At 41.0% G+C, this 23915-nt stretch overlaps 5 protein-coding genes across 6 annotated transcripts; 3 read left to right on the top strand and 2 right to left on the bottom strand.

Annotated features, from left to right (window-relative positions):
• Positions 1-1340: 1340 nt before the first annotated feature.
• ctrb.3 (chymotrypsinogen B, tandem duplicate 3) lies at positions 1341-4085 on the bottom strand. Its single transcript, XM_084681767.1, has 7 exons — positions 4031-4085; positions 3659-3762; positions 3372-3451; positions 2903-2987; positions 2334-2514; positions 2034-2167; positions 1341-1636 (listed from the first exon to the last, which is right to left on the bottom strand). Exons 1-7 carry the CDS (start codon positions 4080-4082, stop codon positions 1475-1477), a joined length of 798 nt encoding a protein of 265 aa, XP_084537893.1. The 5' UTR covers positions 4083-4085; the 3' UTR covers positions 1341-1474.
• A 1199-nt stretch (positions 4086-5284) lies between these two features.
• LOC146247080 (chymotrypsin A-like) lies at positions 5285-9950 on the top strand. 2 transcript variants are annotated; one of them, XM_084683066.1, is made up of 7 exons: positions 5285-5336; positions 7946-8049; positions 8227-8306; positions 8759-8837; positions 8947-9127; positions 9502-9641; positions 9789-9950. In XM_084683066.1, exons 1-7 carry the CDS (start codon positions 5285-5287, stop codon positions 9948-9950), a joined length of 798 nt encoding a protein of 265 aa, XP_084539192.1. The 2 variants fall into 2 exon arrangements, with proteins under 2 accessions (XP_084539192.1, XP_084539191.1); XM_084683065.1 differs by lacking the exon at positions 5285-5336 and adding an exon at positions 7636-7697.
• Positions 9951-13016: 3066 nt separating this feature from the next.
• LOC146247081 (chymotrypsin A-like) lies at positions 13017-15035 on the top strand. The gene is made up of 7 exons (XM_084683063.1): positions 13017-13085; positions 13368-13471; positions 13634-13713; positions 13807-13885; positions 13997-14177; positions 14550-14683; positions 14822-15035. Exons 1-7 carry the CDS (start codon positions 13034-13036, stop codon positions 14981-14983), a joined length of 792 nt encoding a protein of 263 aa, XP_084539189.1. The 5' UTR covers positions 13017-13033; the 3' UTR covers positions 14984-15035.
• Positions 15036-15347: 312 nt separating this feature from the next.
• agrp (agouti related neuropeptide) lies at positions 15348-18675 on the bottom strand. Its single transcript, XM_084683067.1, has 5 exons — positions 17598-18675; positions 17206-17337; positions 16766-16936; positions 16442-16533; positions 15348-15853 (listed from the first exon to the last, which is right to left on the bottom strand). The coding sequence occupies exons 3-5, from the start codon at positions 16902-16904 to the stop codon at positions 15659-15661; spliced, it is 426 nt and encodes a 141-aa protein (XP_084539193.1). The 5' UTR covers positions 16905-16936; positions 17206-17337; positions 17598-18675; the 3' UTR covers positions 15348-15658.
• Positions 18676-18799: 124 nt separating this feature from the next.
• atp6v0d1 (ATPase H+ transporting V0 subunit d1) lies at positions 18800-23838 on the top strand. The gene is made up of 8 exons (XM_084682693.1): positions 18800-19047; positions 19692-19863; positions 20327-20505; positions 20761-20840; positions 20944-21021; positions 21222-21398; positions 21669-21746; positions 22268-23838. The coding sequence occupies exons 1-8, from the start codon at positions 18921-18923 to the stop codon at positions 22427-22429; spliced, it is 1053 nt and encodes a 350-aa protein (XP_084538819.1). The 5' UTR covers positions 18800-18920; the 3' UTR covers positions 22430-23838.
• Positions 23839-23915: the final 77 nt, after the last annotated feature.

Consider the following 23915-nt stretch of genomic DNA (forward strand, 5'->3'; position numbering starts at 1 on the left):
TTGAACCTCTTTCGTTCAATGTGTCTCTGTCTCTTTCAGTCTCTCTCATGTTCTTCCCCATCTATTCCTGCTATGTATCCCACTGGTCTCCCTTTTTTTTTTTTTTTACAGTAGCCTCCCCCTTGCCACATCTCTCCTTATTTCTGTTTCTATTCCTATCTTCACCCCTCTCTCTCTTTCTGTTTCTTTCTCTCCCTCTCTCTGACCCCCCTCAGTCTTACCTCCTTGACATTAATAAGGGGATGCAGTTGAAGAACACCTGAACATTGTCACAGGGATGGGCCCGTACCCCAGGGTAATTGAGCATTGATGCTGCATGAGGGTCATTATGAATTTCTTCTGATACCTCCACAGTGAATAGTACCCAAATCAATTAGGCTCAGGTTTTTACAAAGTGGAGGACAGAGGGTGGTACATGAGGGGTTGTGGTTTCTGTCCATGTGCCTGTGTTCGTGTGTGCAAAGAAAGACAGAAAAAGTGTGTGCGAGTGTGCATTTGTGTACGGTTGTGTGGGCTGTTTCTACTGAGTAGAATTTTCCTCACCTCTTCCTTCACCCTTGGAAGAGGTGTGCGACTCAATTGAACTGAATGCATGCATGAAATATAAGCAATCAAAGAAACACTGGTTGATAGGTGATTTCATCAGTGCAAAAAGTTACTATGTGAATGTTTTGAAAATGTTTAAGCATTTTTTTGTGTACGTTTGATCAAATCCTGTCTTGGTGAGAACCTAGCAGACCTTGTTTTCCTGCAGTAGCTAACCAGGTTACCACTCAGTTTCCTGTCCACTTCAAAGCTAATATAGAGATGTTACCATGGCACTGCTGGTTTTATGTAACAAATTGCAGCTCAGATTTGTTTTCCACTTGAAAACTAATTTAAAGTAGTTTCCATGGCAATTAGAGTTGCGAAAGAAATGGTTGTTCAGAGCCATGTGTGTTGCTTTGTTGCCATCAAGGTTCAACTTGTCTCTGGCCTTTGTATTTTGGTTTGGTGAATGTGCTTTCTCTGTTTGTGTATTGATCATCAACAGACACCTCTGTAGCTACTGTACGGCTTTCACAATAACATATATATATTTTTGTTAGATCAATACTTGGGTCAACTTCAGGCAAAAGGTGTGGGTCATACATTTTTGTTACAAAATTGGGATCTGTTTGACCAGTGGTTTGAACTTTTGGCTAATAAGTTCCTTTTTGTTTAGAGATAACTGTAACTACACCAAAATCTTCCTAAACTTTACCGCAACGCATGGGCTAACAGCCCCCCCTTCTGGATCTTTTTGGTACCACTCTTCTACCTCTACACAATAACAATGACCAGACGAGACAACAATAATGTATGTTCATGTAGTTTTATTTGATATGAAGAATACAAACGAGCACATGCCATTTTCCTTCTTAGCGACTAAAGCATGAGTGTTGATATGCTGGTCGGGTCTGGGATAATGGTAGGGGTAGCTGTTGCAGCCTTCTTAGTTGGCGGCCAGGATCTGGTCAGCCCAGGCGCGGAGCTCGGTGACGCGAGCGTAGACAGCAGGGGTAGAGGTGGAGCAGCGGCTGCTTCCCCAGGAGACAATACCGACCAGGGTCCACGCGTTGTCCTTCTCACAGACCAGAGGTCCACCAGAGTCACCCTGAGATAGAGAGGGGGCAAGAAGAGGGTTAGACTCGTCAACCATGGGATGATAGGAAACACAGTTCAAGTCTAAAAGGAAAGAATTAAAGGAGCAAATCTACAACGGAGGGAACATAAAGGGTACACAGGCAGACGGATTCAAAGAAGACAGGGTGTGAAGGTGTACGAAAGGCGTCTGTGAAGTAATGTATTCAGCTGTAAGATTACATAATCATTTAGCAGACCCTTTTATCCAAAGCAACATACATGGAGGGATTTGAACCTATGACCTGCAGGTTTGCAGTCAAATGCTAGACTGAGTTACATCCATCTGCCCATGACAGTACAATTGAAGGAAAGGAGAAAATAATGAAGCCCAGATCCTGTAGACGAGAGAGTGGGCTGGAGGAGCTCACCATGCAGGAGGTGGCTCCAGCTCCACCAGCGCAGATCATGACGTCGGAAATGTTGCTTCCCCAGTGCTTCTTGCACGACTCGTTGGACAGGAGGGGCAGGGCAGCCTGCTGCAGCAGGTTGGGAGTGTTGGGGGCTGGATGGGCGAGAGAAAGAAAAATCTAGATTTACCTCTGTTTTAGAGGCACTGAATGTGTATTTGATGGTTTTGCCAGAGATTGTGCATGAGTTCTTAACATTTCTTTATATTGGGTGACAGAAACAGGGATCCTGAGGTTATGACTCGGCTGGCAAGGACTCACCGTTGTAGCGGGTCAGACCCCAGCCGGAGGTCACGCAGGTCATGCCAGGGGCAAAGACATCGCTGGACTCAGCCAGGCACACAGGGGACACGGTGTTGCCGAGGGTCACGGGCCTGGACAGCTTGATCAGAGTGATGTCGTTGTTGATGGTTCTAGGGTTCCATTTGGGGTGAGTAAAGACCTTTGGGAGTAGGTAGATGGAGAAAATGTGTGTTCAAGTGACAGTTTGAACCTAGTACACAAACACATGATACTATGGAGCTTTGATATCGTACAAAGAAGCCGTGGATGGATGGCACTCCAACAAAAGGCTTTTGTCTGTTTGGGACAGGCTAGGGTTTTAGCTGTTCCTACATTTGATTGAAAGGTTCAGTCCACCTTCAAAGACGTAAGACCACCTCTTAAAAAGTAGTTATCGCTTGAAGGTTCACTCAGGCTGATGAAACCAAAGGTTTCAATTGGAAAATTACAGATTTACATGCACCTGCAATACTTGACATTTCTATCAGATACCAGGCCTAATAATTGATAGATGTCTCATGGATAGAGTGGCATTGTTGTATGCCTACCTTAGCAGGCTTGATGACCTGGATGGACTCAGTGTTGCTACTGTCGCCCTTGTTGTGCTCTCCCAGGATCACATTGTGAGAAGTCCTGAAATACAGCAAAGAAACCATGGACCCTTTCTCATAATATCAACTCATGTCAAGGGCCCAACCGCAAAATGTCCACCTTTCAAAATACTTTCATAATACACCTCATAATACTTTGTTTTCAGTTGCAGTATTTTGATTGGAGGTGAAAATCTAGTAACATTTAGAAGCATGTATGCAGCTATAGTTTATCTGTACTTAAACCGTTCCTTGGCACTAGCCACTAAAATACAGTCATAACTGTACACTTCTAATTCTTGATTGTCTGCTGAACTTACTACATGCAGTATTTGTAAGCTGCTTTGAATGAAAGTGTCTGCTAAATAAATCAAATGTTCTATGTAGATATGTATCTGCTAAACAGTAACTGAGGTGGCGTCCTCACCTGACGTTGCAGTGAGCGGCGGTGACAACCCAGTTCTCGTTGATCAGGGAACCTCCACAGAAGTGGAAGCCATTGGTTTGCTGAGGAAAAAATAGATTATAAGACTTATGCTGGCTATAACTTGGCCTCTACTAAAAAATAAACCTCTATATATAACATATAACATTACTTCCAGAACAATTTTAGACCATGTGTTTGTGTCAAGTGAACAACTTATTGGAAGCAACATTTTGTCAAAAAAGAGAAAGAACTTGTTTAATCAGAGGGTGGCATTGACTGGCACTCACCTGCAGGGACACCTGCCAGGGCCAGGAGTGGGGCACGGCCTCCTCACCGTTGACGATGCGGGCATAGCCGGTCACCTCGGGAGAAATGGCAGGGGTGCCGCAGCCTGGAGAAAAAGCGGAATTATGGCATGCACATGGGCATGTGGAGCATTTGACTGCATATCAAGAGGTCCCAGGTTTAAATCTACCCCTATATCTCATTTTGGATGAAATTGTCCCTTGAATTAATACTTTTTTACATAACTCGATTTGCTGATGTCTACCCTACATCTTATATTTAATTTTGTTACGTTCGGATAAATGCATAAATATTTAAAGGCTGAAAGTAAAAAGCTTAAAAGGCCTTTTGTACACAAATGACAGTAAACTTACCATAGGCTGCACTGACGAATGCGAGGCAAGACACGAACCAGAGGAAAGCCATTGTAAGAATGTACAGATCTGGGAGTAGGGGACCCTATTTATCCAAAAACCCTGTCCCTGGTCTGCCAATGGGAGGCCAGAGTCTGTTTGGCAACTATTCGTCGTTGGGTGAACCTGGAAAACCTGGAGCAGCTGCTTATCAATGTAGGCCCATCAGACTAGTCGCAGGATCTTCTCAGGAACACATTTTGTCCACGTGTGGCTTGGTGCACCTTTCTGTGAATATTGGTCAGTACTCAGTTTCCTTCAACACGGACACTTCACTCAACTCAATAGAATAACGTCATGTTTTTATTCAGACTAGAATCCTTGACAGATGTGATTGTGATTTTATTGTTAATGCAATATCACTAATGTGAGCCATGTTATTTTGGTATATAAATATAAACTGGTGCATGTACATGTATTAATTGATCTGACTTTTAATCCCAATATTACATTTACATTACATTCATTCATTTAGCAGACGCTTTTATCCAAAGCGACTTCCAAGAGAGAATATAATATACAAAGAGAATATAATGTACAAAAGTCCACATGGTAAGCGCAGCAGACATTCAAGCATTTATAATGCACAGTTCTCTCACCAATATAGGGAGTTATGTCAAAGGACAGTCTGTGTTGCTAGACCATTTATGTCAATTGTTGCACTGTTGACTTGGGATGTTGATGCACTCTGCCTGGTGAAATACAGACTGCTCCCTGGCACTAACCACACAAATACTGTTCAACCAAACACTTCTGATCCTTGATTATTACATGCACCATTTATATGACTATTTGTATGAAAGCATATGCTATTTAGATACAAATTTAAATAGCTCTAAAACTATTGAACCTACAACTGCTTGCTTTCAATTTCAAAGAAATTTACTTGTAACACTGAAGATTCTGCCATTACAAAATGAAAACCCTTTAATGCATAGTATAGTATGAATGCTGAGTATCATGATCTAAATGTATTCTTGTTTTTAAAGTAATTGCTAGTAGTAATGTAAAGAAATGTAGTAGTCAAATAATTCATAATGATATGATTTTTATTGTTATTTTGTAAAACCAATAAAGGCATGTGAGAAAACGTTCATTATTATCAGTAAAGCCTCAGGTTTCATCAGGGGTAAGGACACACAGGGGGCATGCAGTACCTGGTTTATAGTGCTCCTAAAACAAATCCACAGAGATTGATAACCCCAATGCTAAAACATGGCCTTCCTCTGGTTTGTCTCCTGTCTTGCCTTCATCGGCTTTGTCTATGGTGAGAAAGCGTGTCTTTGAGCAAACTGTTCAGTGATAATATGAACCTGAACTTTAGAATAGCAAGGTTTGATTATGGTAGACCTAATAGACCTAATGTCAGAAGTAACTTGTTGAAGGTCAATTAAAAGCCTTTTTGTTTGTAGGCTGTGGTACTCCTGCCATCCAGCCTGTCATCTTTGGCTAGCACACTCAGGAGTTCTACTGTAGTTAAATGTGATAACCTGACCATGGGGTTCTATCATTAGGCTGTGGCTCACCTGCCGTCCAGCCTGTCATCACCGGCTACGCCCACATTGTCAACGGTGAGGAGGCCGTGCCCCACTCCTGGCCCTGGCAGGTGTCCCTGCAGGTGATAACATACCGGAGCTGAACACGAGTGACCTTCATGATACCTGTGCGTAGCAGCAATAATGTTTCTATCAGGACTACACTGGCTTCCACTTCTGCTGTGGCTCCCTGATCAATGAGAACTGGGTCATCACTGCTGCCCACTGGGGTGTGACATGAGTGCTTCAACCTGCAAAATACATTCTGCAAGAACTTCTAATACTGATTAGATAGTAGCCTACTTGATTGTAGTGCTTGATGTACTTAAAATGTGAGCTGTGTACCAAACATGGACAGAAATGAGGAGTCAACATTGAACCAAATGGCTCATCGTTTTTGGTTCAGGACTTCTAACCGTGTCATCCTGGGAGAACATGACCACTCCTCCAATTCTGCGGATATTCAGACCATGATGGTCGGACAGGAAAAGTTGGCCTTTTAACCGGTATTGGAACAGTTATTTTGATTGTGTAAATATATGTTATGAATATATTCAGTGGAGTATGCTCATGTGAGGCCTGAGTGTATGCAACACAGTCTACATTTACATTTAGTCATTTAGCAGACGCTCTTATCCAGAGCGTACATACAGAGCGATACATACTGGCAAATAGGCAGAACATTTTGTTCCATTCCATCAACAGGTCTTCAAGCACCCCAAATACAATGGCTTCACCATCAACAACGACATCACCCTGATCAAGCTGGCCAGCCCTGCTCAGATGGGTCTCCGTGTGTCCCCTGTGTGTGTTGCTGAGACCGGTGACAACTTCCCTGGTGGCATGAAGTGTGTGACCTCTGGCTGGGGTCTGACCCGCTATAATGGTAAGCAGGACCATGTCACATGTCCATTGCTGAACATCCCTGTGGAAACTTTACTCAGCCGAGCATCTTGACCATTATGCATGTCCATTTAACGTTGATGCCCTTCGTGGTCTATTTAACCAAGGGATTTTCTTAACTGAAATGTTCCTAAAATAACATTAGAATATTAAGATGTCTTGTATAAAATGTTGTGAGACGTTGAAATGTGCAAATGTAAACACAATATTATCTGAGTCATGACTAACCAAAAAATTGACCAAGGAAATACAACGTACTGCAGTTAGCTATTTAATTGAGGGAATGAAGGAGGAGCAGAAACGTTTTAGGGTCTCACCCCTCTACACTTTTTGCAAAGGAATGAAATAGCACAAATTGTACATTGTTAGGAGAATGACTAGGTTTGTTCCAAAATCAAATGCTTAAAGAAATGCATTAATCTAATAATTGAAGACTTAATAGACTAAAGACAGAACATGTAGTGGATATGGTGCTCCCACCACGTCCACAACAGGCTTTTTTCATAATGAGGATTTTGCATGTACAATACAGTATGGGTAGCATTGCATATTTCTCAGGAGAAGGCAATGTCCTGGGAATGGGTCAGGTGTGTACTACAGTAGTGACCTTGTGTTGTGTACTTGTCTTATCAGTACAAAACGTACAAGTGTCAGTCATCATATTGATACTTTAAAACTGTTTGGGTGAAACTGTTTCAAAGAAAATCTTCCACTGAAGCCCTACCATTGTCATTGAATTGAATCTCAATCCAAGAATCATAATTTGAGGAACCTTCCAGGCTGGAAAAAAAGCTCGACTGTTTATCTCTCAAGTTGGAAACCAGTCCAGTTGACTGTATTTTGCTACTGTTGCTGATCCTGACAGATTACTCACACACTCTGCCCTGAGCAAGCACATTTTCAAGATGCATATATTTAAGCAAGACAAGTTACGCCTGTACATTTGGGAACAATTGAAAAAATGAATTTCACTTACTCCTCAATGGTAAATATCAGAAAGCATGGTGACTGCTAAGGTCATGGTCTATTTTTATGGAAAGGTTTGTCATATTTCCATTTCAAGGTGTACATTATCCCACAAGTCTGGCCCTCGGGTATAAAAGACCCTCAGAAAAGGAAATCCCACCAAGCTTCAAACATGGCCTGTCTCTTGATCTTTTCCTGCCTTGCCTTTGTTGGTGCAGCCTACGGTATAAGAACTTTAAGACTTTCTCTGGTTTTGTCACTGAGTGGTACTGCTTGTAATGCTCTTACTTATGGCATAGGAGTTGAATGCTCAAGGGATTTGCACTCTTTGTAGTTTCTACCTGTGCAAATATTTTTGGGGTGTCTTAATGTTTACTAACCAAATTTACACAAATTAAGACAACAATGTTGCACACTCAGGAGTTCTACTGTAGTCAAATGTGATAACCTGACCATGGGGTTCTATCATTAGGCTGTGGCTCTCCTGCCGTCCAGCCTGTCATCACCGGCTACGCCCGCATTGCCAACGGTGAGGAGGCCGTGCCCCACTCCTGGCCCTGGCAGGTGTCCCTGCAGGTGAGGCGGAAATTGACAGTTTTTATAAATCAGCAATCCTTTGAAATGTTCAAATTTTGTAAACAATAATAAGATTCAAGTAATTATCCTTACAAAATAATGTATTATAATGTATCTGAAACTAGATGTATGTTTGAAATGGAATTAACTTTTTTTTTTTTTTGTATTTTATTGCAGGACTTTGCTGGCTTCCACTTCTGTGGTGGCTCCCTGATAAATGAAAACTGGGTCATCACTGCTGCCCGCTGTGCTGTGAAGTGAGTTCTTATTACCTGTTATGGTCTCCATGGTGATACAGATCATGAGGGTTCCTCCGGTAGGAGGATGCTATTGTTATTGGTGGTAATATTATTATAATGCTGGTTCCATGGGAGTCAATGGCAGCCCCTAGACCAGAAATGTAAAAGTTGAGAAATTTGGCATGTTAAAACTACAGATCATTGGTAACTACCATACCAAACATGGCCCATGTGAGACAATAGATGGCACTACAGGCCAAGCCCCAATTTGTCCATTTTCAAACTGATACCATCAGCAGCCCAAAGGTCCCAACATTCAGATATTTAGTATATATGCCTTATTTCTAACAAAAAAGCGTCAAGAAGCTATAATGACCCATATAGGATTTTCCTGTACAGTAAAGATGTGTCCAAAACCGCCATCCGCCATGTACGGTGAACATTTTGAAAAACGTGTATTGTATGTGTAGGCCACAGCACAGTGTCATCCTGGGAGAGCATGACCGCTCTTCCAAAGCGGAGGACATTCAGACCATTAAGGTTAATGAGGTAAAAAACAACAAGCAAGCTGCACAATACTTAGTAGAATGAAACCATTTCTAGCTGGCTGGTACTGTGGACTGGGATGCTGATTGGGGCAATATGATTTGACTGACAGGTCTTCAAGCACCCCAAATACAATGGCTTCACCGATAACAACGACATCACCCTGATCAAGCTGGCCAGCCCTGCTCAGATGGGTCTCCGTGTGTCCCCTGTGTGTGTTGCTGAGACCGGTGACAACTTCCCTGGTGGCATGAAGTGTGTGACCTCTGGCTGGGGTCTGACTTGCCACAATGGTAACGTATAATCTTCATTTCAAGCTCATGACTGCACCATGTCTACTTATGTTCAAGGCCTCCAATCGTTAAGTATCAAATTATTTAATCGGTTACAGTAACTGTGAAATATCAACTATCAATGAATAACCATAAGATGGATTGTTGTGACTTTTATGAAGGCCCTCTGTTCTTGTTATAGAAAACAAAAAAACTGCTTTTTTATGCTTTTTATTTCCTTACTTATGAATGGGTCGCTTTTACATGAATGCCCTGTGCCTTTCTGTAATCAAAATCAAAAATGTTTTGCATTCAAATCATCTTTTTCTGACAAATGGAGTTGTTGACTTCAGGAATGTATTTTGCACATTAAAATATGATTTCTCTCTCTCCAGCCCCTGACACCCCCGCCCTGCTGCAACAAGCTGCTCTCCCTCTGCTGACCAACTCTGAGTGCGAGGGTTTCTGGGGCAGCAACATTCGCGACTCCATGATCTGTGCTGGTGCCTCTGGTGCCTCTGGTGCCTTCTGCAAGGTGAGACTCTTTCAAACTTTGTCCCCAAAGGATTATACCAAGAGAGGATGTCACGTTACTTTGAACATGTTTTAAATATATCCTTGAAGTCCTGTGCTTGGATTATTGAATGCAGACTGAACTCAAAGCATATTTTGTGTATTTCAGGGTGATTATGGTGGCCCTCTGGTCTGTGAGAAGGCTGGTGCCTGGACTCTGGTAGGTATTGTGTCTTGGGACAGTGGCGACTGCACTGCCTCCCTGCCCGGAGTGTATGCCCGCGTCTCCGTGTTCCGTGACTGGGCCGACCAGATCATCGCTGCCAACTAAAGTTGTGATCATTGCTAAAATGATCAATGATCAATAAACATCTTTGTTTATCTAAGATTGTTTACAACTATACAATTATTCACTTGTTGTTGACCAGCAAAGCATGGAAGGCAGACTTAAGTTTTAGACTTCAATGCAGCTCATACTAGCATCTAAAATGTGAGTGCGAGAATATGTAACTATCAATTAAGGAACAGTATTTACTATATCATCGTTTAAAATGTCAGTTTAAAGACAACTTGCTTTGCAATTACAAAGATGTTTTATTGATTAGAGTTTGATATAATTACAATGTTCTATTTGAACAAAATAACAATAACGCAGGATCTTTTCAGGAACACATTTTGTCCACGTGGCTTGGTGCACCTTTCTGTGAATATTCGTCAGTACTCAGTTTCCTTCCACACTGACACCCTCACTCAACTCAATAGAATAACGTAATGCTTTTATTCAGACTAGAATCCTGACAGACATGATTACGTTTTTATTGTTACTGCTGTATCACTAATGTGGGCCATGTTTTCTGGTATATATATAAATATATAAATATGATATCATATTTTCCATATGTTGTCTGTTGTGTAGTGTAATTAAAGTGGCCTTTTATTTCATTCATAGTATTCTCATTGTGTGACTTCTTTAGTCATCTGAACATGAAGAAGGTATTCAATAGTTCACCACTTCATCTGTTTGACATTGCGATATTCCACAACCATTACTGTCAACACATTTCATTTATGGTTACATTTCTTAAGTAAATATGCTTACATTTTAAACATGTTTTCTGTTATTTACATAATAGTTTTACATTTACATGTATTAACTTATCAGACTTTTATACCCAATATGACATACAAAAGTCCACATGGTAAGCGCAGCAGACAATCAAGCATTTATAATGCACAGTTTTCTCACCATTATAGGGAGTTATGTCAAAGGACAGTCTGTGTTGCAACACCTGTTATGTAAAATGTTGCACTGTTGAGTTGGGATGTTGATGCACTCTGCCTGGTGAAATACAGACTGCTCCCTGGCACTAACCACGCAAATACTGTTCAACCAAACACTTCTGATCCTTGATTATTACATGCACCATTTACGTATATGTCTATGTGTATGAAAGCATATGCTATATAAATACAAATTTAAATACCTCTAAAACTATTGAACCTAAAACTGCTTGCTTTTAATTTCAAAGAAATGTACTTGAACACTGAAGGTTCTGCCATTACAAAATGAAAACCCTTCAATGCATAGTACAGTGTTCTTGTGTTTATGTGTTCTTAAAGTAATTGGTAGTAGTAATGCAAAGTAATGTAGTAGTAAAATAATTTATAATGATGTGCTTTTTCTTGTTATTTTGTAAAACCAATAAAGGCATGTGAGAAAACGTTCATTATTATCAGTAAAGCCTCAGGTTTCATCAGGGGTAAGGACACACAAGGGGCATGCAGTACCTGGTTTATAGTGCTCCTAAAACAAATCCACAGAGATTGATAACCCCAATGCTAAATAACATGGCCTTCCTCTGGTTTGTCTCCTGTCTTGCCTTCATCGGCTTTGTCTATGGTGAGAAAGCGTGTCTTTGAGCAAACTGTTCAGTGATAATATGAACCTGAACTTTAGAATAGCAAGGTTTGATTATGGTAGACCTAATAGACCTAATGTCAGAAGTAACTTGTTGAAGGTCAATTGAAAGCTTTTTTGTTTGTAGGCTGTGGTACTCCTGCCATCCAGCCTGTCATCTTTGGCTAGCACACTCAGGAGTTCTACTGTAGTTAAATGTGATAACCTGACCATGGGGTTCTATCATTAGGCTGTGGCTCACCTGCCGTCCAGCCTGTCATCACCGGCTACGCCCACATTGCCAACGGTGAGGAGGCCGTGCCCCACTCCATGCCGGGAGTGTACACCCGCTTCACTGAGCTCCGTGCCTGGGCTGACCAGGTCATTGCTGCCAATTAAAGTTGTCAGCATTGTTTTCCGTATTATTTCATCCTGAATAAAACAAGTTTCTAGTCAGTATTTTTATTAGCCTTTTTAACCAAGAGATTTACGTGAATGTTCCTAAAATAACATATTACAATATAAAGATGCCTTGTATAAAATATTGTGTGAGAGGTTGAAATGTGCAAATGTAAACTGAGTCATGACTAACCAAAAACTTGACCAAGGAAATACAGCGTACTGCAGTTAACTATTTGATTGAGGGAATGAAGGAGGAGTAGGAACATTTTAGGGTCTCACCCCTCTGCACTTTTTGCAAAGGAATGAAATAGCACAAATTGTCCATTGTTGGGAGAATTAATAGGTGTGTTCCAAAATCAAATGCTTAAAGAAATGCATTAATCTAATAATTGAAGACTTAGTAGACTAAAGACAGAACATGTAGTGGATATGGTGCTCCCACCACGTCCACAACAGGCTTTTTTCATAATGAGGATTTTGCATGTACAATACAGTATGGGTAGCATTGCATATTTCTCAGGACAAGGCAATGTCCTGGGAATGGGTCAGGTGTGTACTACAGTAGTGACCTTGTGTTGTGTACTTGTCTTATCAGTACAAAACGTACAAGTGTCAGTCATCATATTAATACTTTAAAACTGTTTGGATGAACATTTTTAAAAGAAAATCTTTTACTGAAGCCCTACCACAGTTGGAATTGAATCTCAATCCAAGAATCATAATTTGAGGAACCTTCCAGGCTGGAAAAAAGCTAGACTGTTTATCTCTCAAGTTGGAAACCAGTCCAGTTGACAGTATTTTGCTACTGTTGCTGATCCTGACAGATTACTCACACACTCTGCCCTGAGCAAGCCCATTTTAAAGATACATTTAATCAAGCAAGACAAGTTTTGCCTGTACACTTGGGAACAATTTAAAACATGAATTTCACTTACTCCTCAATGGTAAATATCAGAAAGCATGTTGACTGCTAAGGCCATGGTCAAATTTATGGAAAGGATTATGTAATCTTTCCATTGCAAGGTGTACAGTATCCCACAAGTCAACAGATAAGATACCTCTGGCCCTCAGGTATAAAAGACCCTCAGAAAAGGAAACCCCACTAAGCTTCAAACATGGCCTGTCTCCTGATCCTTTCCTGCCTTGCCTTTGTTGGTGCAGCCTACGGTATAAGAACTTTAAGACTTTCTCTGGTTTTGTCACTGAGCGGTACTGCTTGTAATGCTCTTACACACCTTAAACTTCCTTACGGCATAGGAGTTGAATGCTCAAGGGAGTTGCAGTCTTTGTAGTTTCTACCAGTAGCTACAAATATGTTTTGAATGTCTTAATGTATGCTAACAAAATTTAGAAAAATCAATACAACAATGTTGCACACTCAACATTGTTGCACACTACAGTTCTACTGTAGTTAAATGTGATAACCTGACCATGGGGTTCTATCATTAGGCTGTGGCTCTCCTGCCGTCCAGCCTGTCATCACCGGCTACGCCCGCATCGTCAACGGTGAGGAGGCCGTGCCCCACTCCTGGCCCTGGCAGGTGTCCCTGCAGGTGAGGCGGAAATTGACGGTTTTGATCAATCAGCAGTCCTTTGAAATGTTCAATTATTGTGAATGAAATACAATTAATGATATTCAAGTAATTATTCTTACACACTAATTTATCATTATGTGTCCAATGAAACAATTTTCTTTATTGTGTATTTTATTGCAGGACTACACTGGTTTCCACTTCTGCGGTGGCTCCCTGATCAATGAGAACTGGGTCATCACTGCTGCCCATTGTGGTGTGAAGTGAGTTCTGTATTACCGGTTATGGTCTCCATGGTGACACAGATAATTATTTTCGTGATACAGCTGTGTACTGACAAGAAAGGTCTGTTTCAGGACTTCTCACCGTGTCATCCTTGGAGAGCATGACCGCTCTTCCAACGCTGAGGACATTCAGACCATGAGGATTGGCAAGGTAAAAAAAACGACAAGCAAGCTGCACAATATTTAGTAGAATGAAACCATTTCTAGCTGGTTGGTACTGTGGACTGGGATGCTAATTGGGGCAATATGATTTGACTGACAGGTCTTCAAGCACCCCAAATACAATGGCTTCACCATCAACAACGACATCACCCTGATCAAGCTGGCCAGCCCTGCTCAGATGGGTCTCCGTGTGTCCCCTGTGTGTGTTGCTGAGACCGGTGACAACTTCCCTGGTGGCTTGACGTGTATGACCTCTGGCTGGGGTCTGACCCGCCACAATGGTAACGTATAATCTTCATCTCAAGCTCATGACTGCACCAGGTATATTTATGTTTTAGGCTGCCTAAAACTGTGGAACATCAACCATCAATGGATAACCATAACATGGATTTTTTTTACTTTTATGAAGGCACTCTGTTCTTGTTATAGAATTTTTTTAAATCCTTATATAGGTTTTTTATTTCTTAGCTTTTTAATTAATTTATTGTCGTTTATTAATGAGTTATTCCATTGAGTCACTTTTACATTAATACCCTGTGCCTTTTTGTAATCTAAATATAACATGCTCTGCATTCAAATCATTTGTTTTTTACAAATGTATTTGTTGACTTGAATGTATTAGGCACATTCAAATATGATTCCCCTCCCTCCAGCCCCCGACACCCCCGCCCTGCTGCAACAGGCTGCTCTCCCTCTGCTGACCAACTCTGAGTGCCAGCGTTTCTGGGGCAGCAAGATCACCAACCTCATGATCTGCGCTGGTGCCTCTGGTGCCTCCTCCTGCATGGTGAGACTCTTTCGAACGTTGTCCCTGAAGGATTATACCAAGAGATGATGTCACAATACTTTGAACATGTTTTAAACATATCCTTGAAGTCCTGTGCTTGGATTATTGGACGCAGACTGAACTCAAAGTGTATTTCAGGGTGACTCTGGTGGCCCCCTGGTCTGTGAGAAGGCTGGTGCCTGGACTCTGGTTGGTATTGTGTCCTGGGGCAGCGGCACCTGCACCCCCTCCATGCCCGGAGTGTACGCCCGCGTCACTGAGCTCCGTGCCTGGGCCGACCAGATCATCGCTGCCAACTAAAGTTGTGATCACTACAAATCAATGTCATCAATAAACATCTTTGCTTATCTAAGATTGTTTAAGACTATAAAATTATTCATTCGTTGTTGACCAGCAAAGCATGGAAGGCAGACATACGTTTTAGACTTCAATACAGCTCATACTAGCATCTAAAAGGTGAGTGCGAGTATATGTAACTAAATGAACAGTATTAATGCATACAAAATCACCATTTCAAATGTCAGTTTAAAGACAACTTGGTTTGCAATTACCCCCCCCCCAATTTTTTTGAATGAGAGTATGATACAATTGCAATGTTCTATTTGAACAAAATAACTATATTAAGGTAAACTGCACAAAAAAACCAACAAAAAAAAACAACAACTTTTGTCTAAATCTTTCCTTTTAATCATGACTTCAATTCTCCATCAGATGAATAAACATTAGACATTAGCCTCTTGATCATGAGTAACATTTTCTGTTTCATTACATTGTAAATCCAAACCAAAGGGATTATACACATGTTAGAATACATACCAAATGAAATCACACACAGGAATAAAGAATAGACTCACCCATTAAGCCTGCATATATTTTTAGTCTTATAGGAATAAATATACCTCTAACACTATGTTCAGTATAGTCAGACTTGGTTGGCAATGGGACAAAGATGGGTGGAGGGGGCAGTGGATTGTACTAAGTGCGTCCATGGGTACAGTCCTGTCCAACCCGGCGACAGGAGCAATAGGCTCCGTAGAAGCGGCAGTGACAGGTGTCACACGGTTCACAGCAGGGCAGGTGGTGGCCCTGCTGGCAGAACTGAAAGTGGGGGATACAACGTCGAGGTGAACGCATAGCTCTGCTCTGGAGCTGCACTGCCTCAGCAACATCCTGGTGACACATTGCACACACACGTGCATAGACACACACACACATGCAAACACATACATGCACATATGTAGACATACACACATACAGAAAACAGACAAAACAAATACATACATAAAACATATTAGACTTAGTTCTGAGGATTCAGTCATATTATAAAAATAATGTATTGTTCTCATCATTTATAATACTTTTTGTTTTGTCTACCAGATGGTCTGCTATTATTATCATTTTTAATAAAATCACATTAAGCATTTATGATGTGCAGTTGAAAAAACACCCTTTGTATCATAGTAGCTTTGTAGTACGCTATTTTATTGTCTATATTCTAACACATATTTATGTAACTTATCAAGCTGATTATTGAAGGCATTGTTTTAATTTACAGATGATCACAACAATATATCAAAATAAAACAATAATAATTATGTACAGAAAAAATAAAAATCCAAAATAAATAAATAAGTGAAACAAGTATTGTGGGCTTGTCATCTCATGCCGTTAAGTTTCTTAACCAACTTATTGTTCATCTAAAAATATATGGTCACTACATCCTTATGTTACTCATACACATTGTGCACACACACAAACCTCATCATAAGATCCTGTGTCCACCATCATCTGCTCCTCCTCAAATTCAGTTCTGAAATGCACTGGATCCACACTGGATACTGAGCTTTTCCCTATGGAAACACAGTTTTCAGTTAAGTTCCTCCCTTTTTATTTCCCCATAAAATAAATACAAATCGAAGAAACTGATTGGAATCAGTGGGCGGTGCAGTCGGATTCTAAGGCATTTTAGTGTTTCTCACATTAAAGTGCAGTATTTGTATGCATTGATCATTTCCTGATGCTACTTGTAACTGTTCCCTGGTTAAATGAATGTATTGTTGGTTAAATTGTGACACCACTAACCTATATCTGGAAGGAAAGAGTCCTCGCTCCTTCTCAGGCTGGGATGAGTGTCATCCAAACGCATGTTGCCATGGACCAGCCCAGATGCCACGTGGATGAGATTGAGCGTCCACCAGAACAGTATCATTGAGTTGAGCATGTTGACCGAATGCAACAATCCAAAGTTGATTTCTGTTTGAGGAAAGAAAGGATGGGTTTGACGGAATGCACATACTGTAATATTCGGTCACAGTCTCATCATGCAGTTGTTTAAATTGACTGGACCTCAAAGTCCCATGTACAGAACAAAATGACAAAGATTGCTAACTTGCTAGGACAGACACAAAGAGAAAGAGAGGAAAACAAAATGTTTCCAACAGAAAAAAAGAATAAAGAAAAATAACGCAAAGAGAGAGAGTCAGAGAGAGACAGAAAGAGAAGTGTCAAGTAATTCCTCTGACCTGTAGTCCAATGAATTCCTCTTCTCCATTTAGAACTCTGAGGGTTTCTTTATAAAGAGCCATCCTTGATCTAATGCAGTGGTGGTGGAAGGGGAGTGGTCATCATGAAGCCTCTTTTTCAACCTGAAGAGCCTTAGGGCCCATAATAAGCACACACAAAAGTCAACATTAAAAACATGAGGGTGGTGGGAGTGTGGTTGATAATAACAATGACCACCATTAGTTCACTGTCCGGTGGTTTGGCCTCAAGGACATATACAACTTGACTTGTGGCATGCACAGAAAATTGGAAAGTGCAAGTATGAATCATCAGTAATGAATCAACTAATTCATCAAATTGTGTGTTGGAATCAAAGTTTGTGAATGACAAAGACATAAAAATGTGTTTTTACCACAATAATGTTCTGTAGTGCCAATAATATTTATAGACTGGGTCTCTGGTGTTGATATGGCCCATTGTGCTGCTTGAAAAAACATAAATACCTCACGTGCATGATAACAGTGCATGATAACAGGGACACAAAATATTAAGTATCCTCTGTGCATCCTCTGTGTGTCTTTGGCTCAACTAATTGTTTTCTCTGTGGACATGTTGACATATTGATCAGAATGTTATGGTTCACAGGAAAAGAAACTGCGTCATTCTGGTTCTTCCATTAGAAGGCACCCACTTAGTGTTGGAACTGGAACATCTTCCGATAGGAGCTAGTTCATCCACCATATATGCCACTTAACCTTTTTGTGAAATACCCAGAATCCAAATCACAGTCACATTGTCCTGTAATGAAACTCAAAATGGTGCACTTAGCACAAATCAAATAAATGTTTTATGTGTGCACATAATCTATGTGGATTAAAGTTGTTATTTTAGCTGTGATACATTCATTATATAATTCATCAACAATTCTGCAGTACAAAATGTAGGCCTTTATCAACTCAAATGCATCTGTTAGATGAATAAAACCTGGCCCAGGTTCATTGCAATTTCTCCATTTTACTATTATTGGGAAACGTGTCACAGGAAATGTCATGCAACAAACCCATAGCATTGATTTTGATGCTTATAGCCTATGTTTAAAGTTCCTCTATCTGCTCACTTAAAGGCTAATGCCACTAATAGTTATTGGTAGGCCTGGTGATGGAAGGCTGTGTGCGTTTTCTCTCAATATTATGGTGCAATCAAGACCAGTCCAGGATGTAGCCTGGGTTTTTGTTTTGCAAGAATATCTTAGGCTACAATAGGGCAAACATAAATTAAAAAAAATAGTATACACATTTTTTCAAATTGTGTCTTCATAATCACTCAGAAAAATACTGTTGTCATTGAAAACAGTAAGACCATCATTATTATATCTGTGCTCGTTAAAAGTAGGCACACGTTGAAACTAGTCAAACTTTTGTCAATAAAAAATAGACAAGCTTCATTGCTTTACTGAATGCATATTTAACGTGAATGCATGTTGAATCAGATGTGTTGTTTGTGCTCACGTCAGATCCCAACTCACTAAATCGTAAAGAAATACAAATCGTATCTAGTTTTACAGTAACGTCATACTTATCAGATGATGAGTCACATGGTTATACCCAGCATATCACGTGCCTGTCACAGCCGGGTATCTACTTGCCTGGTGCTGCAGCTTTTTAACTAGCTAGCTAGCTAGCTACGGTAGCACTGTATTTTCTATTAAAAAATACTCGTATTCTAAGCCGTCGACATGCCTTTCTCGGAGCTGTATTTCAATGTTGACAACGGGTATTTAGAGGGATTGGTAAGGGGGTTCAAGGCTGGAATTCTATCCCAAACTGACTATTTGAATCTTGTCCAGTGCGAGACACTCGAAGGTGAGTCAGTGCTAGCAAGGAACCCTTCAAGTGTAGCAAAGCTAGCTTCGTACCACTACTAGCTGCCTGTAGATTAGATTTGCGACGTTTAACACATTTGTCGTTGCTGCCTAAAATGATTTTTGGTAATCCTAGATGTTTGTGTGCCAGCGAATTGAATTAGATTACTTGGATATGCCCCCCATAAACACACTACTCTAGCCCAGCGTTGCTAACTAGCGAATTACTCGCTTAACGCTAGCTAGCTAAGTAATTAATCGAGCAAGCTTGGCCTGTTTTGAGAAGCGACTCAGAAGTGTTCCCTGTTCTTCATTTCATTCTGGAATCAACTCATTTAGTTTGGTCTGATCGCACATTTTTTCATAAATGTAACCTACGTTTTTACACATGAAAATGCCGTTTCACTGCAAGCCGTACAGTTCAACCAGCAGCCACAAGACCGGGCTGTCATTCCTGACCCCATGACCACATTGATAAACATTGGGATTTTAAGAGGAAGCGAATATTGCCCAATGACATGCAGCAGTGTAGCTGTCATGTTGCCATCTGTGCTAAACAGAAGGCAGCTTTTAAAATAAAAATAATAAAACATTGTTAAAAGCATTTACTAAACCAGCCTTTGTACCCTTTTCCTGTCTTTACAGACCTGAAGCTCCACTTGCAGAGCACTGACTATGGGAGCTTTTTGGCAAACGAGGCTTCTCCTCTCACTGTCTCTGTCATTGATGACAAGCTCAAAGAGAAAATGGTGGTTGAGTTTCGGCACATGAGGAACCAGTCTTATGAGCCACTAGCCAGCTTTATGGACTTCATCACGTAAGTTCCCCCAGAATAATGCCACAGATACTACAACATCTGGTCCCATGTTGTTGTCTCACCATGTGTTGTGCAGTGGGTGCAACTCAGGGTTCACAGTGGTACTAATTTTACAGTAAGAATAACCTTGTAGGATATTTAGCCTATGATGAATCATCCTACTTACAAATGATAACCCATTCTCACAGAATTACTTAGACTAATGTAATTTTTAAACTAAATTTAAGATCCTTATATGTTTATTGTTTGCACTTTCCTGCCACAGTAAATTCTGTGTTTGTGTAAACCTACATGGCGAGTAAACCGGATTCTGATTCTGTTTCTGCCTGAAGCTTTTATTGCCTTTAAAGACAAAAAGACAGAAATCCAAGCTTCAGTTTCAAATACATTGGTCCTTCAGATTGTTACTTAGCTAGTCCACTCGTACTGAGCTCTACTCACTTATTTTACTCTGTCACCACAGTTACAGCTACATGATCGACAACGTCATCCTGTTGATCACAGGCACTCTGCACCAGCGTGCCATCTCTGAGCTGGTGCCTAAGTGCCACCCCCTGGGCAGCTTTGAGCAGATGGAGGCTGTCAACATCGCTCAGACCCCAGCTGAGCTCTACAATGCCATCCTGGTGGACACTCCCCTTGGTAAGGGCGGGCGAGGACTCGTGGGCCGGTTCAGAGCATAGTCATTGTTGATTTACCACTTCTTATTCATCAGAGAGATGTATTGTGGAAATGCGTAGTGGCTTCCTGTATTTATCTGGTGTCACTTCCTGAAAAAGGGATGTCTCGTTTCCTGTCGTGTGCATAAGGGGGCGCCAGTGCATTGGATGTGTTTAATGGCAATTTCAGCAAAATCCTATCCTTTTAATTATTTGTATTTTATTCATTATTATTTAGCCGCATTTTTCCAAGATTGCATATCTGAGCAGGATTTGGATGAAATGAACATTGAGATCATCCGTAACACTCTGTACAAGGTGAGAAGCATGATTTACACATGGATAGTCTAACCTATGGTCTGTGACTGCATTTGAAACCAGTGGGACTTTATGTGAATCAGTCCTACCTGTTCTTCTTCAGGCCTATTTGGAGGCTTTCTACAAGTTCTGCTCCAACCTGGGAGGAACCACAGCAGATACCATGTGTCCCATCCTGGAGGTCAGTGTGTTTCATGAAGAACTTCATCTCCTTAGTCTCATGAAGTATTTCCAAACATAGTGGACCCCATACATTGTGTCCACTTTTGAATATGTGCACCTATCTTCAGTTAGATTACCTTTCATGTCAACACAAATAAACTCAATATACAAATAGGTCAATAATTGCTATTTAACTTCTACCTTTTCCCTGGTACCCAGTTTGAGGCAGACAGGAGAGCCTTCATCATCACCATCAACTCGTTTGGGACCGAACTGTCCAAGGAGGACCGGGCCAAGCTCTTCCCCCACTGTGGCAAGCTGTACCCTGAGGGTCTAGCCCAGCTAGCCCGCGCAGACGACTACGAGCAAGTCAAGGCCGTGGCCGACTTCTACCCTGTGAGTAGACATCAGATGTCAGGGAAAATGACGGAAGAGTTTTTTTAGTTCACATCAACTACACTGATACCAGGCCTCTTTACAGTTAGGCTTGAAAAAGAATGTCTGTCTTAGCGCCTCCCAAAACCTGATTTTGAATCATAGATCATACATTTTCCCTCCACTCCACCAACAATAGGTCTTAACATCATGTATTCTAACAGTTTTAGTGCCTCCCCTCTAACAATTAGAGTCTATCCTTCCTTTTCTCCCTTTCCTTGCATTTCTCAGGAATACAAACTGCTGTTTGAAGGTGCTGGCAGCAACCCTGGGGACAAAACACTGGAGGACAGGTTCTTTGAGCACGAGGTAAGACACGGGACACCAGTTTCTCCCTCACTCCCAGTACAGACATATATTATCACTAACTGTCACACACACACGCACGCACACACACCCATTAAGATTTTAAACCATATGAGTCTATTTTACACTGCCAGGAAACTGTTGAGAGGAGCTGTACCAAGACTTCCAATGTACTTGTTACAAATGGAAAATTAACCTGACCTAGAACACACACACAGTGACCATACACCTAATGAACATAACGAGGCCAATGTGCTTATGCTTATTTTCTCCTGCGTATGGTATTAAATATATTTTTGATGGATGGGCTTTTTCTCTGTAGGCAGTATAGTCAGTGTCTGTCCCCTAGCTGCTGGCTCATCTGGTGGTAGAATCCTGCTTTTCCTTGTCAGAAATATCAGCGGCCCGTACACAGATGTATACTGGCACGATAGCAAGCAAAATCTTACTGGTCAACCCTGCTTTCCAATGCTCTAATGTCTGATCTTCATATTAACCTGCTGATGATGTGTTGTTCTCTTCAGGTGAAGCTAAACAAGCTGGCGTTCCTCAACCAGTTCCACTTCAGCGTGTTCTATGCCTATGTCAAGCTGAAGGAACAGGAGTGCAGGAACATCGTGTGGATTGCTGAGTGCATTGCCCAGAGGCACCGCGCCAAGATCGACAACTACATCCCCATATTCTAACCTTCCTCCTTGACACCCCCTCCCATTGTCTCTCTCTCATTCTCTTTCTCTCTCTCACACACACACACACACACGATTACTGTCCATCTCCACTGCCTGATCTCTCACATTTTTCTTGCATTCTTTATTTACATCAAAGCTGTAATACCGCCTAATACATCCTGACTCGGAAAAAGAAATCGCTTCTTGGTCTAAATCAAGAACATTGGGAGAGAAGGAAAAAGGGATGGCCTATCTGCAATTTATATGTAAAGAACAGTGTTCATTTGTGTGTTTACTGACGCATACAGAATGATTAACGAGCTCTAATCAATTGCCGTTTGGTTTTTTAGTGAATTGGCTCTAATTACCACCCATTCCTCACTCAGATGTGAATTTGTAACGTAACCTGCACCCGATTTTGGTTTAGAAAAATATCGTAACAGTTATGGACAAATGACCTCTGAGGGGGTGTATGTGTACCCTCCTGTTTAGTGTGATTGACTGTCCTTGTTGAACAAAAATGGTAGTTCTAGACCAGATCCTAATACGTTTGTTTGCTGCTTTCTCCTCTCACATGACCAAAACCAGTAGCAGGGTCCTGCCTGTGGTAGTTGGAGCCTGGCTGCCAAACCTAGCAGCCACATGGGAAAGTTACCGGGCTGCTGCTTGAAGGCTTGTCAAACAACACTACCCTAAACTCATCAGGCAGAGCTGTTTAGTCCATAGAGGTTGTGTCCGACTGCACCACAAGGGCACATAGATCACCTTTTACAATACATCCTCAACCCAGGATGCAGATGACGAGGCCTGAACATAGCAGGGCAGATACATGGTCTCTGTACACATGAAAACATTCCATTGTTTAGTATTGGTATGTCTTAATAGTCAAAGGTGAAAATCAAAAGGAGGATGTTTTGTGTGTTTTTTTTGTTAATGCATTCAATGGTATGGTCTTGATCTTTTCTGAAAGGCAGGAAGGCTCTTGATCAGTTGAATAGAGTGTGGTCTGTGCAGCTTACCTCAATGGAAAGTTGGACCACAGATAAATCCCCTGTTAACTTTTTCTTCAAAAGCATAAAAACGCTTAGTAGGATCAACTGAATCATACTAACACCCATTTCTGGTAGTTGTTGTTCTTTGAAGCTTCAATGCGTGTTGACTGTACTTTCCTTTGTAAATGAGTAAACTATTTGACGTCAGATGATTATGTCTTTGAATGGGAAGAAAATATTGTATGTGCTTATAGAAAGATGTAATAATAAGTATACAGCAATGATGTGTACATATATATTTAAGATTGAATACATAATTGACTCATGCTTGTTAAAAAAAACATGTAATGCTGTCGTGGTGTATGGAGTTTCATGGAGTTTTATGTCTAATTTGTGCAATGTGTGTTGTAAATGTCGAGTAAAAATGTGACAGAATTTTGACTGTTTTTTTATATCGTGTTTTTCGTGTGGACAGTGGACACAAACTGCTTTCTCTGGACTTCCCATAAACG

Source organism: Hypomesus nipponensis, chromosome 19 (assembly GCF_054491055.1).
Source record: "Hypomesus nipponensis isolate SF chromosome 19, ASM5449105v1, whole genome shotgun sequence".
In the NCBI taxonomy this organism is placed as follows: domain Eukaryota; kingdom Metazoa; phylum Chordata; class Actinopteri; order Osmeriformes; family Osmeridae; genus Hypomesus; species Hypomesus nipponensis.

Bases quoted from the DNA above. Each gene is read 5' to 3' on its own strand.
- ctrb.3 (XM_084681767.1), bottom strand. From the start codon at position 4,082: ATGGCTTTCCTCTGGTTCGTGTCTTGCCTCGCATTCGTCAGTGCAGCC. The intron at 3,763-4,030 runs GTAAGTTTACTG...CTTTTTCTCCAG, and splicing joins ATTCGTCAGTGCAGCCTATG to GCTGCGGCACCCCTGCCATT. The intron at 2,515-2,902 runs GTAGGCATACAA...CTACTCCCAAAG, and splicing joins AGGTCATCAAGCCTGCTAAG to GTCTTTACTCACCCCAAATG.
- LOC146247080 (XM_084683066.1), top strand. From the start codon at position 5,285: ATGGCCTTCCTCTGGTTTGTCTCCTGTCTTGCCTTCATCGGCTTTGTC. The intron at 9,128-9,501 runs GTAACGTATAAT...CTCTCTCTCCAG, and splicing joins GGGTCTGACTTGCCACAATG to CCCCTGACACCCCCGCCCTG. The intron at 9,642-9,788 runs GTGAGACTCTTT...TGTGTATTTCAG, and splicing joins CCTCTGGTGCCTTCTGCAAG to GGTGATTATGGTGGCCCTCT.
- LOC146247081 (XM_084683063.1), top strand. From the start codon at position 13,034: ATGGCCTGTCTCCTGATCCTTTCCTGCCTTGCCTTTGTTGGTGCAGCC. The intron at 13,714-13,806 runs GTGAGTTCTGTA...GGTCTGTTTCAG, and splicing joins GCTGCCCATTGTGGTGTGAA to GACTTCTCACCGTGTCATCC. The intron at 14,178-14,549 runs GTAACGTATAAT...CCCTCCCTCCAG, and splicing joins GGGTCTGACCCGCCACAATG to CCCCCGACACCCCCGCCCTG.
- agrp (XM_084683067.1), bottom strand. From the start codon at position 16,904: ATGCTCAACTCAATGATACTGTTCTGGTGGACGCTCAATCTCATCCAC. The intron at 16,534-16,765 runs GTTAGTGGTGTC...GTGTTTCCATAG, and splicing joins CTCTTTCCTTCCAGATATAG to GGAAAAGCTCAGTATCCAGT. The intron at 15,854-16,441 runs GTTTGTGTGTGT...ATGTGTCACCAG, and splicing joins ACACAGGATCTTATGATGAG to GATGTTGCTGAGGCAGTGCA.
- atp6v0d1 (XM_084682693.1), top strand. From the start codon at position 18,921: ATGCCTTTCTCGGAGCTGTATTTCAATGTTGACAACGGGTATTTAGAG. The intron at 20,841-20,943 runs GTGAGAAGCATG...GTTCTTCTTCAG, and splicing joins TCCGTAACACTCTGTACAAG to GCCTATTTGGAGGCTTTCTA. The intron at 21,022-21,221 runs GTCAGTGTGTTT...CCTGGTACCCAG, and splicing joins CCATGTGTCCCATCCTGGAG to TTTGAGGCAGACAGGAGAGC.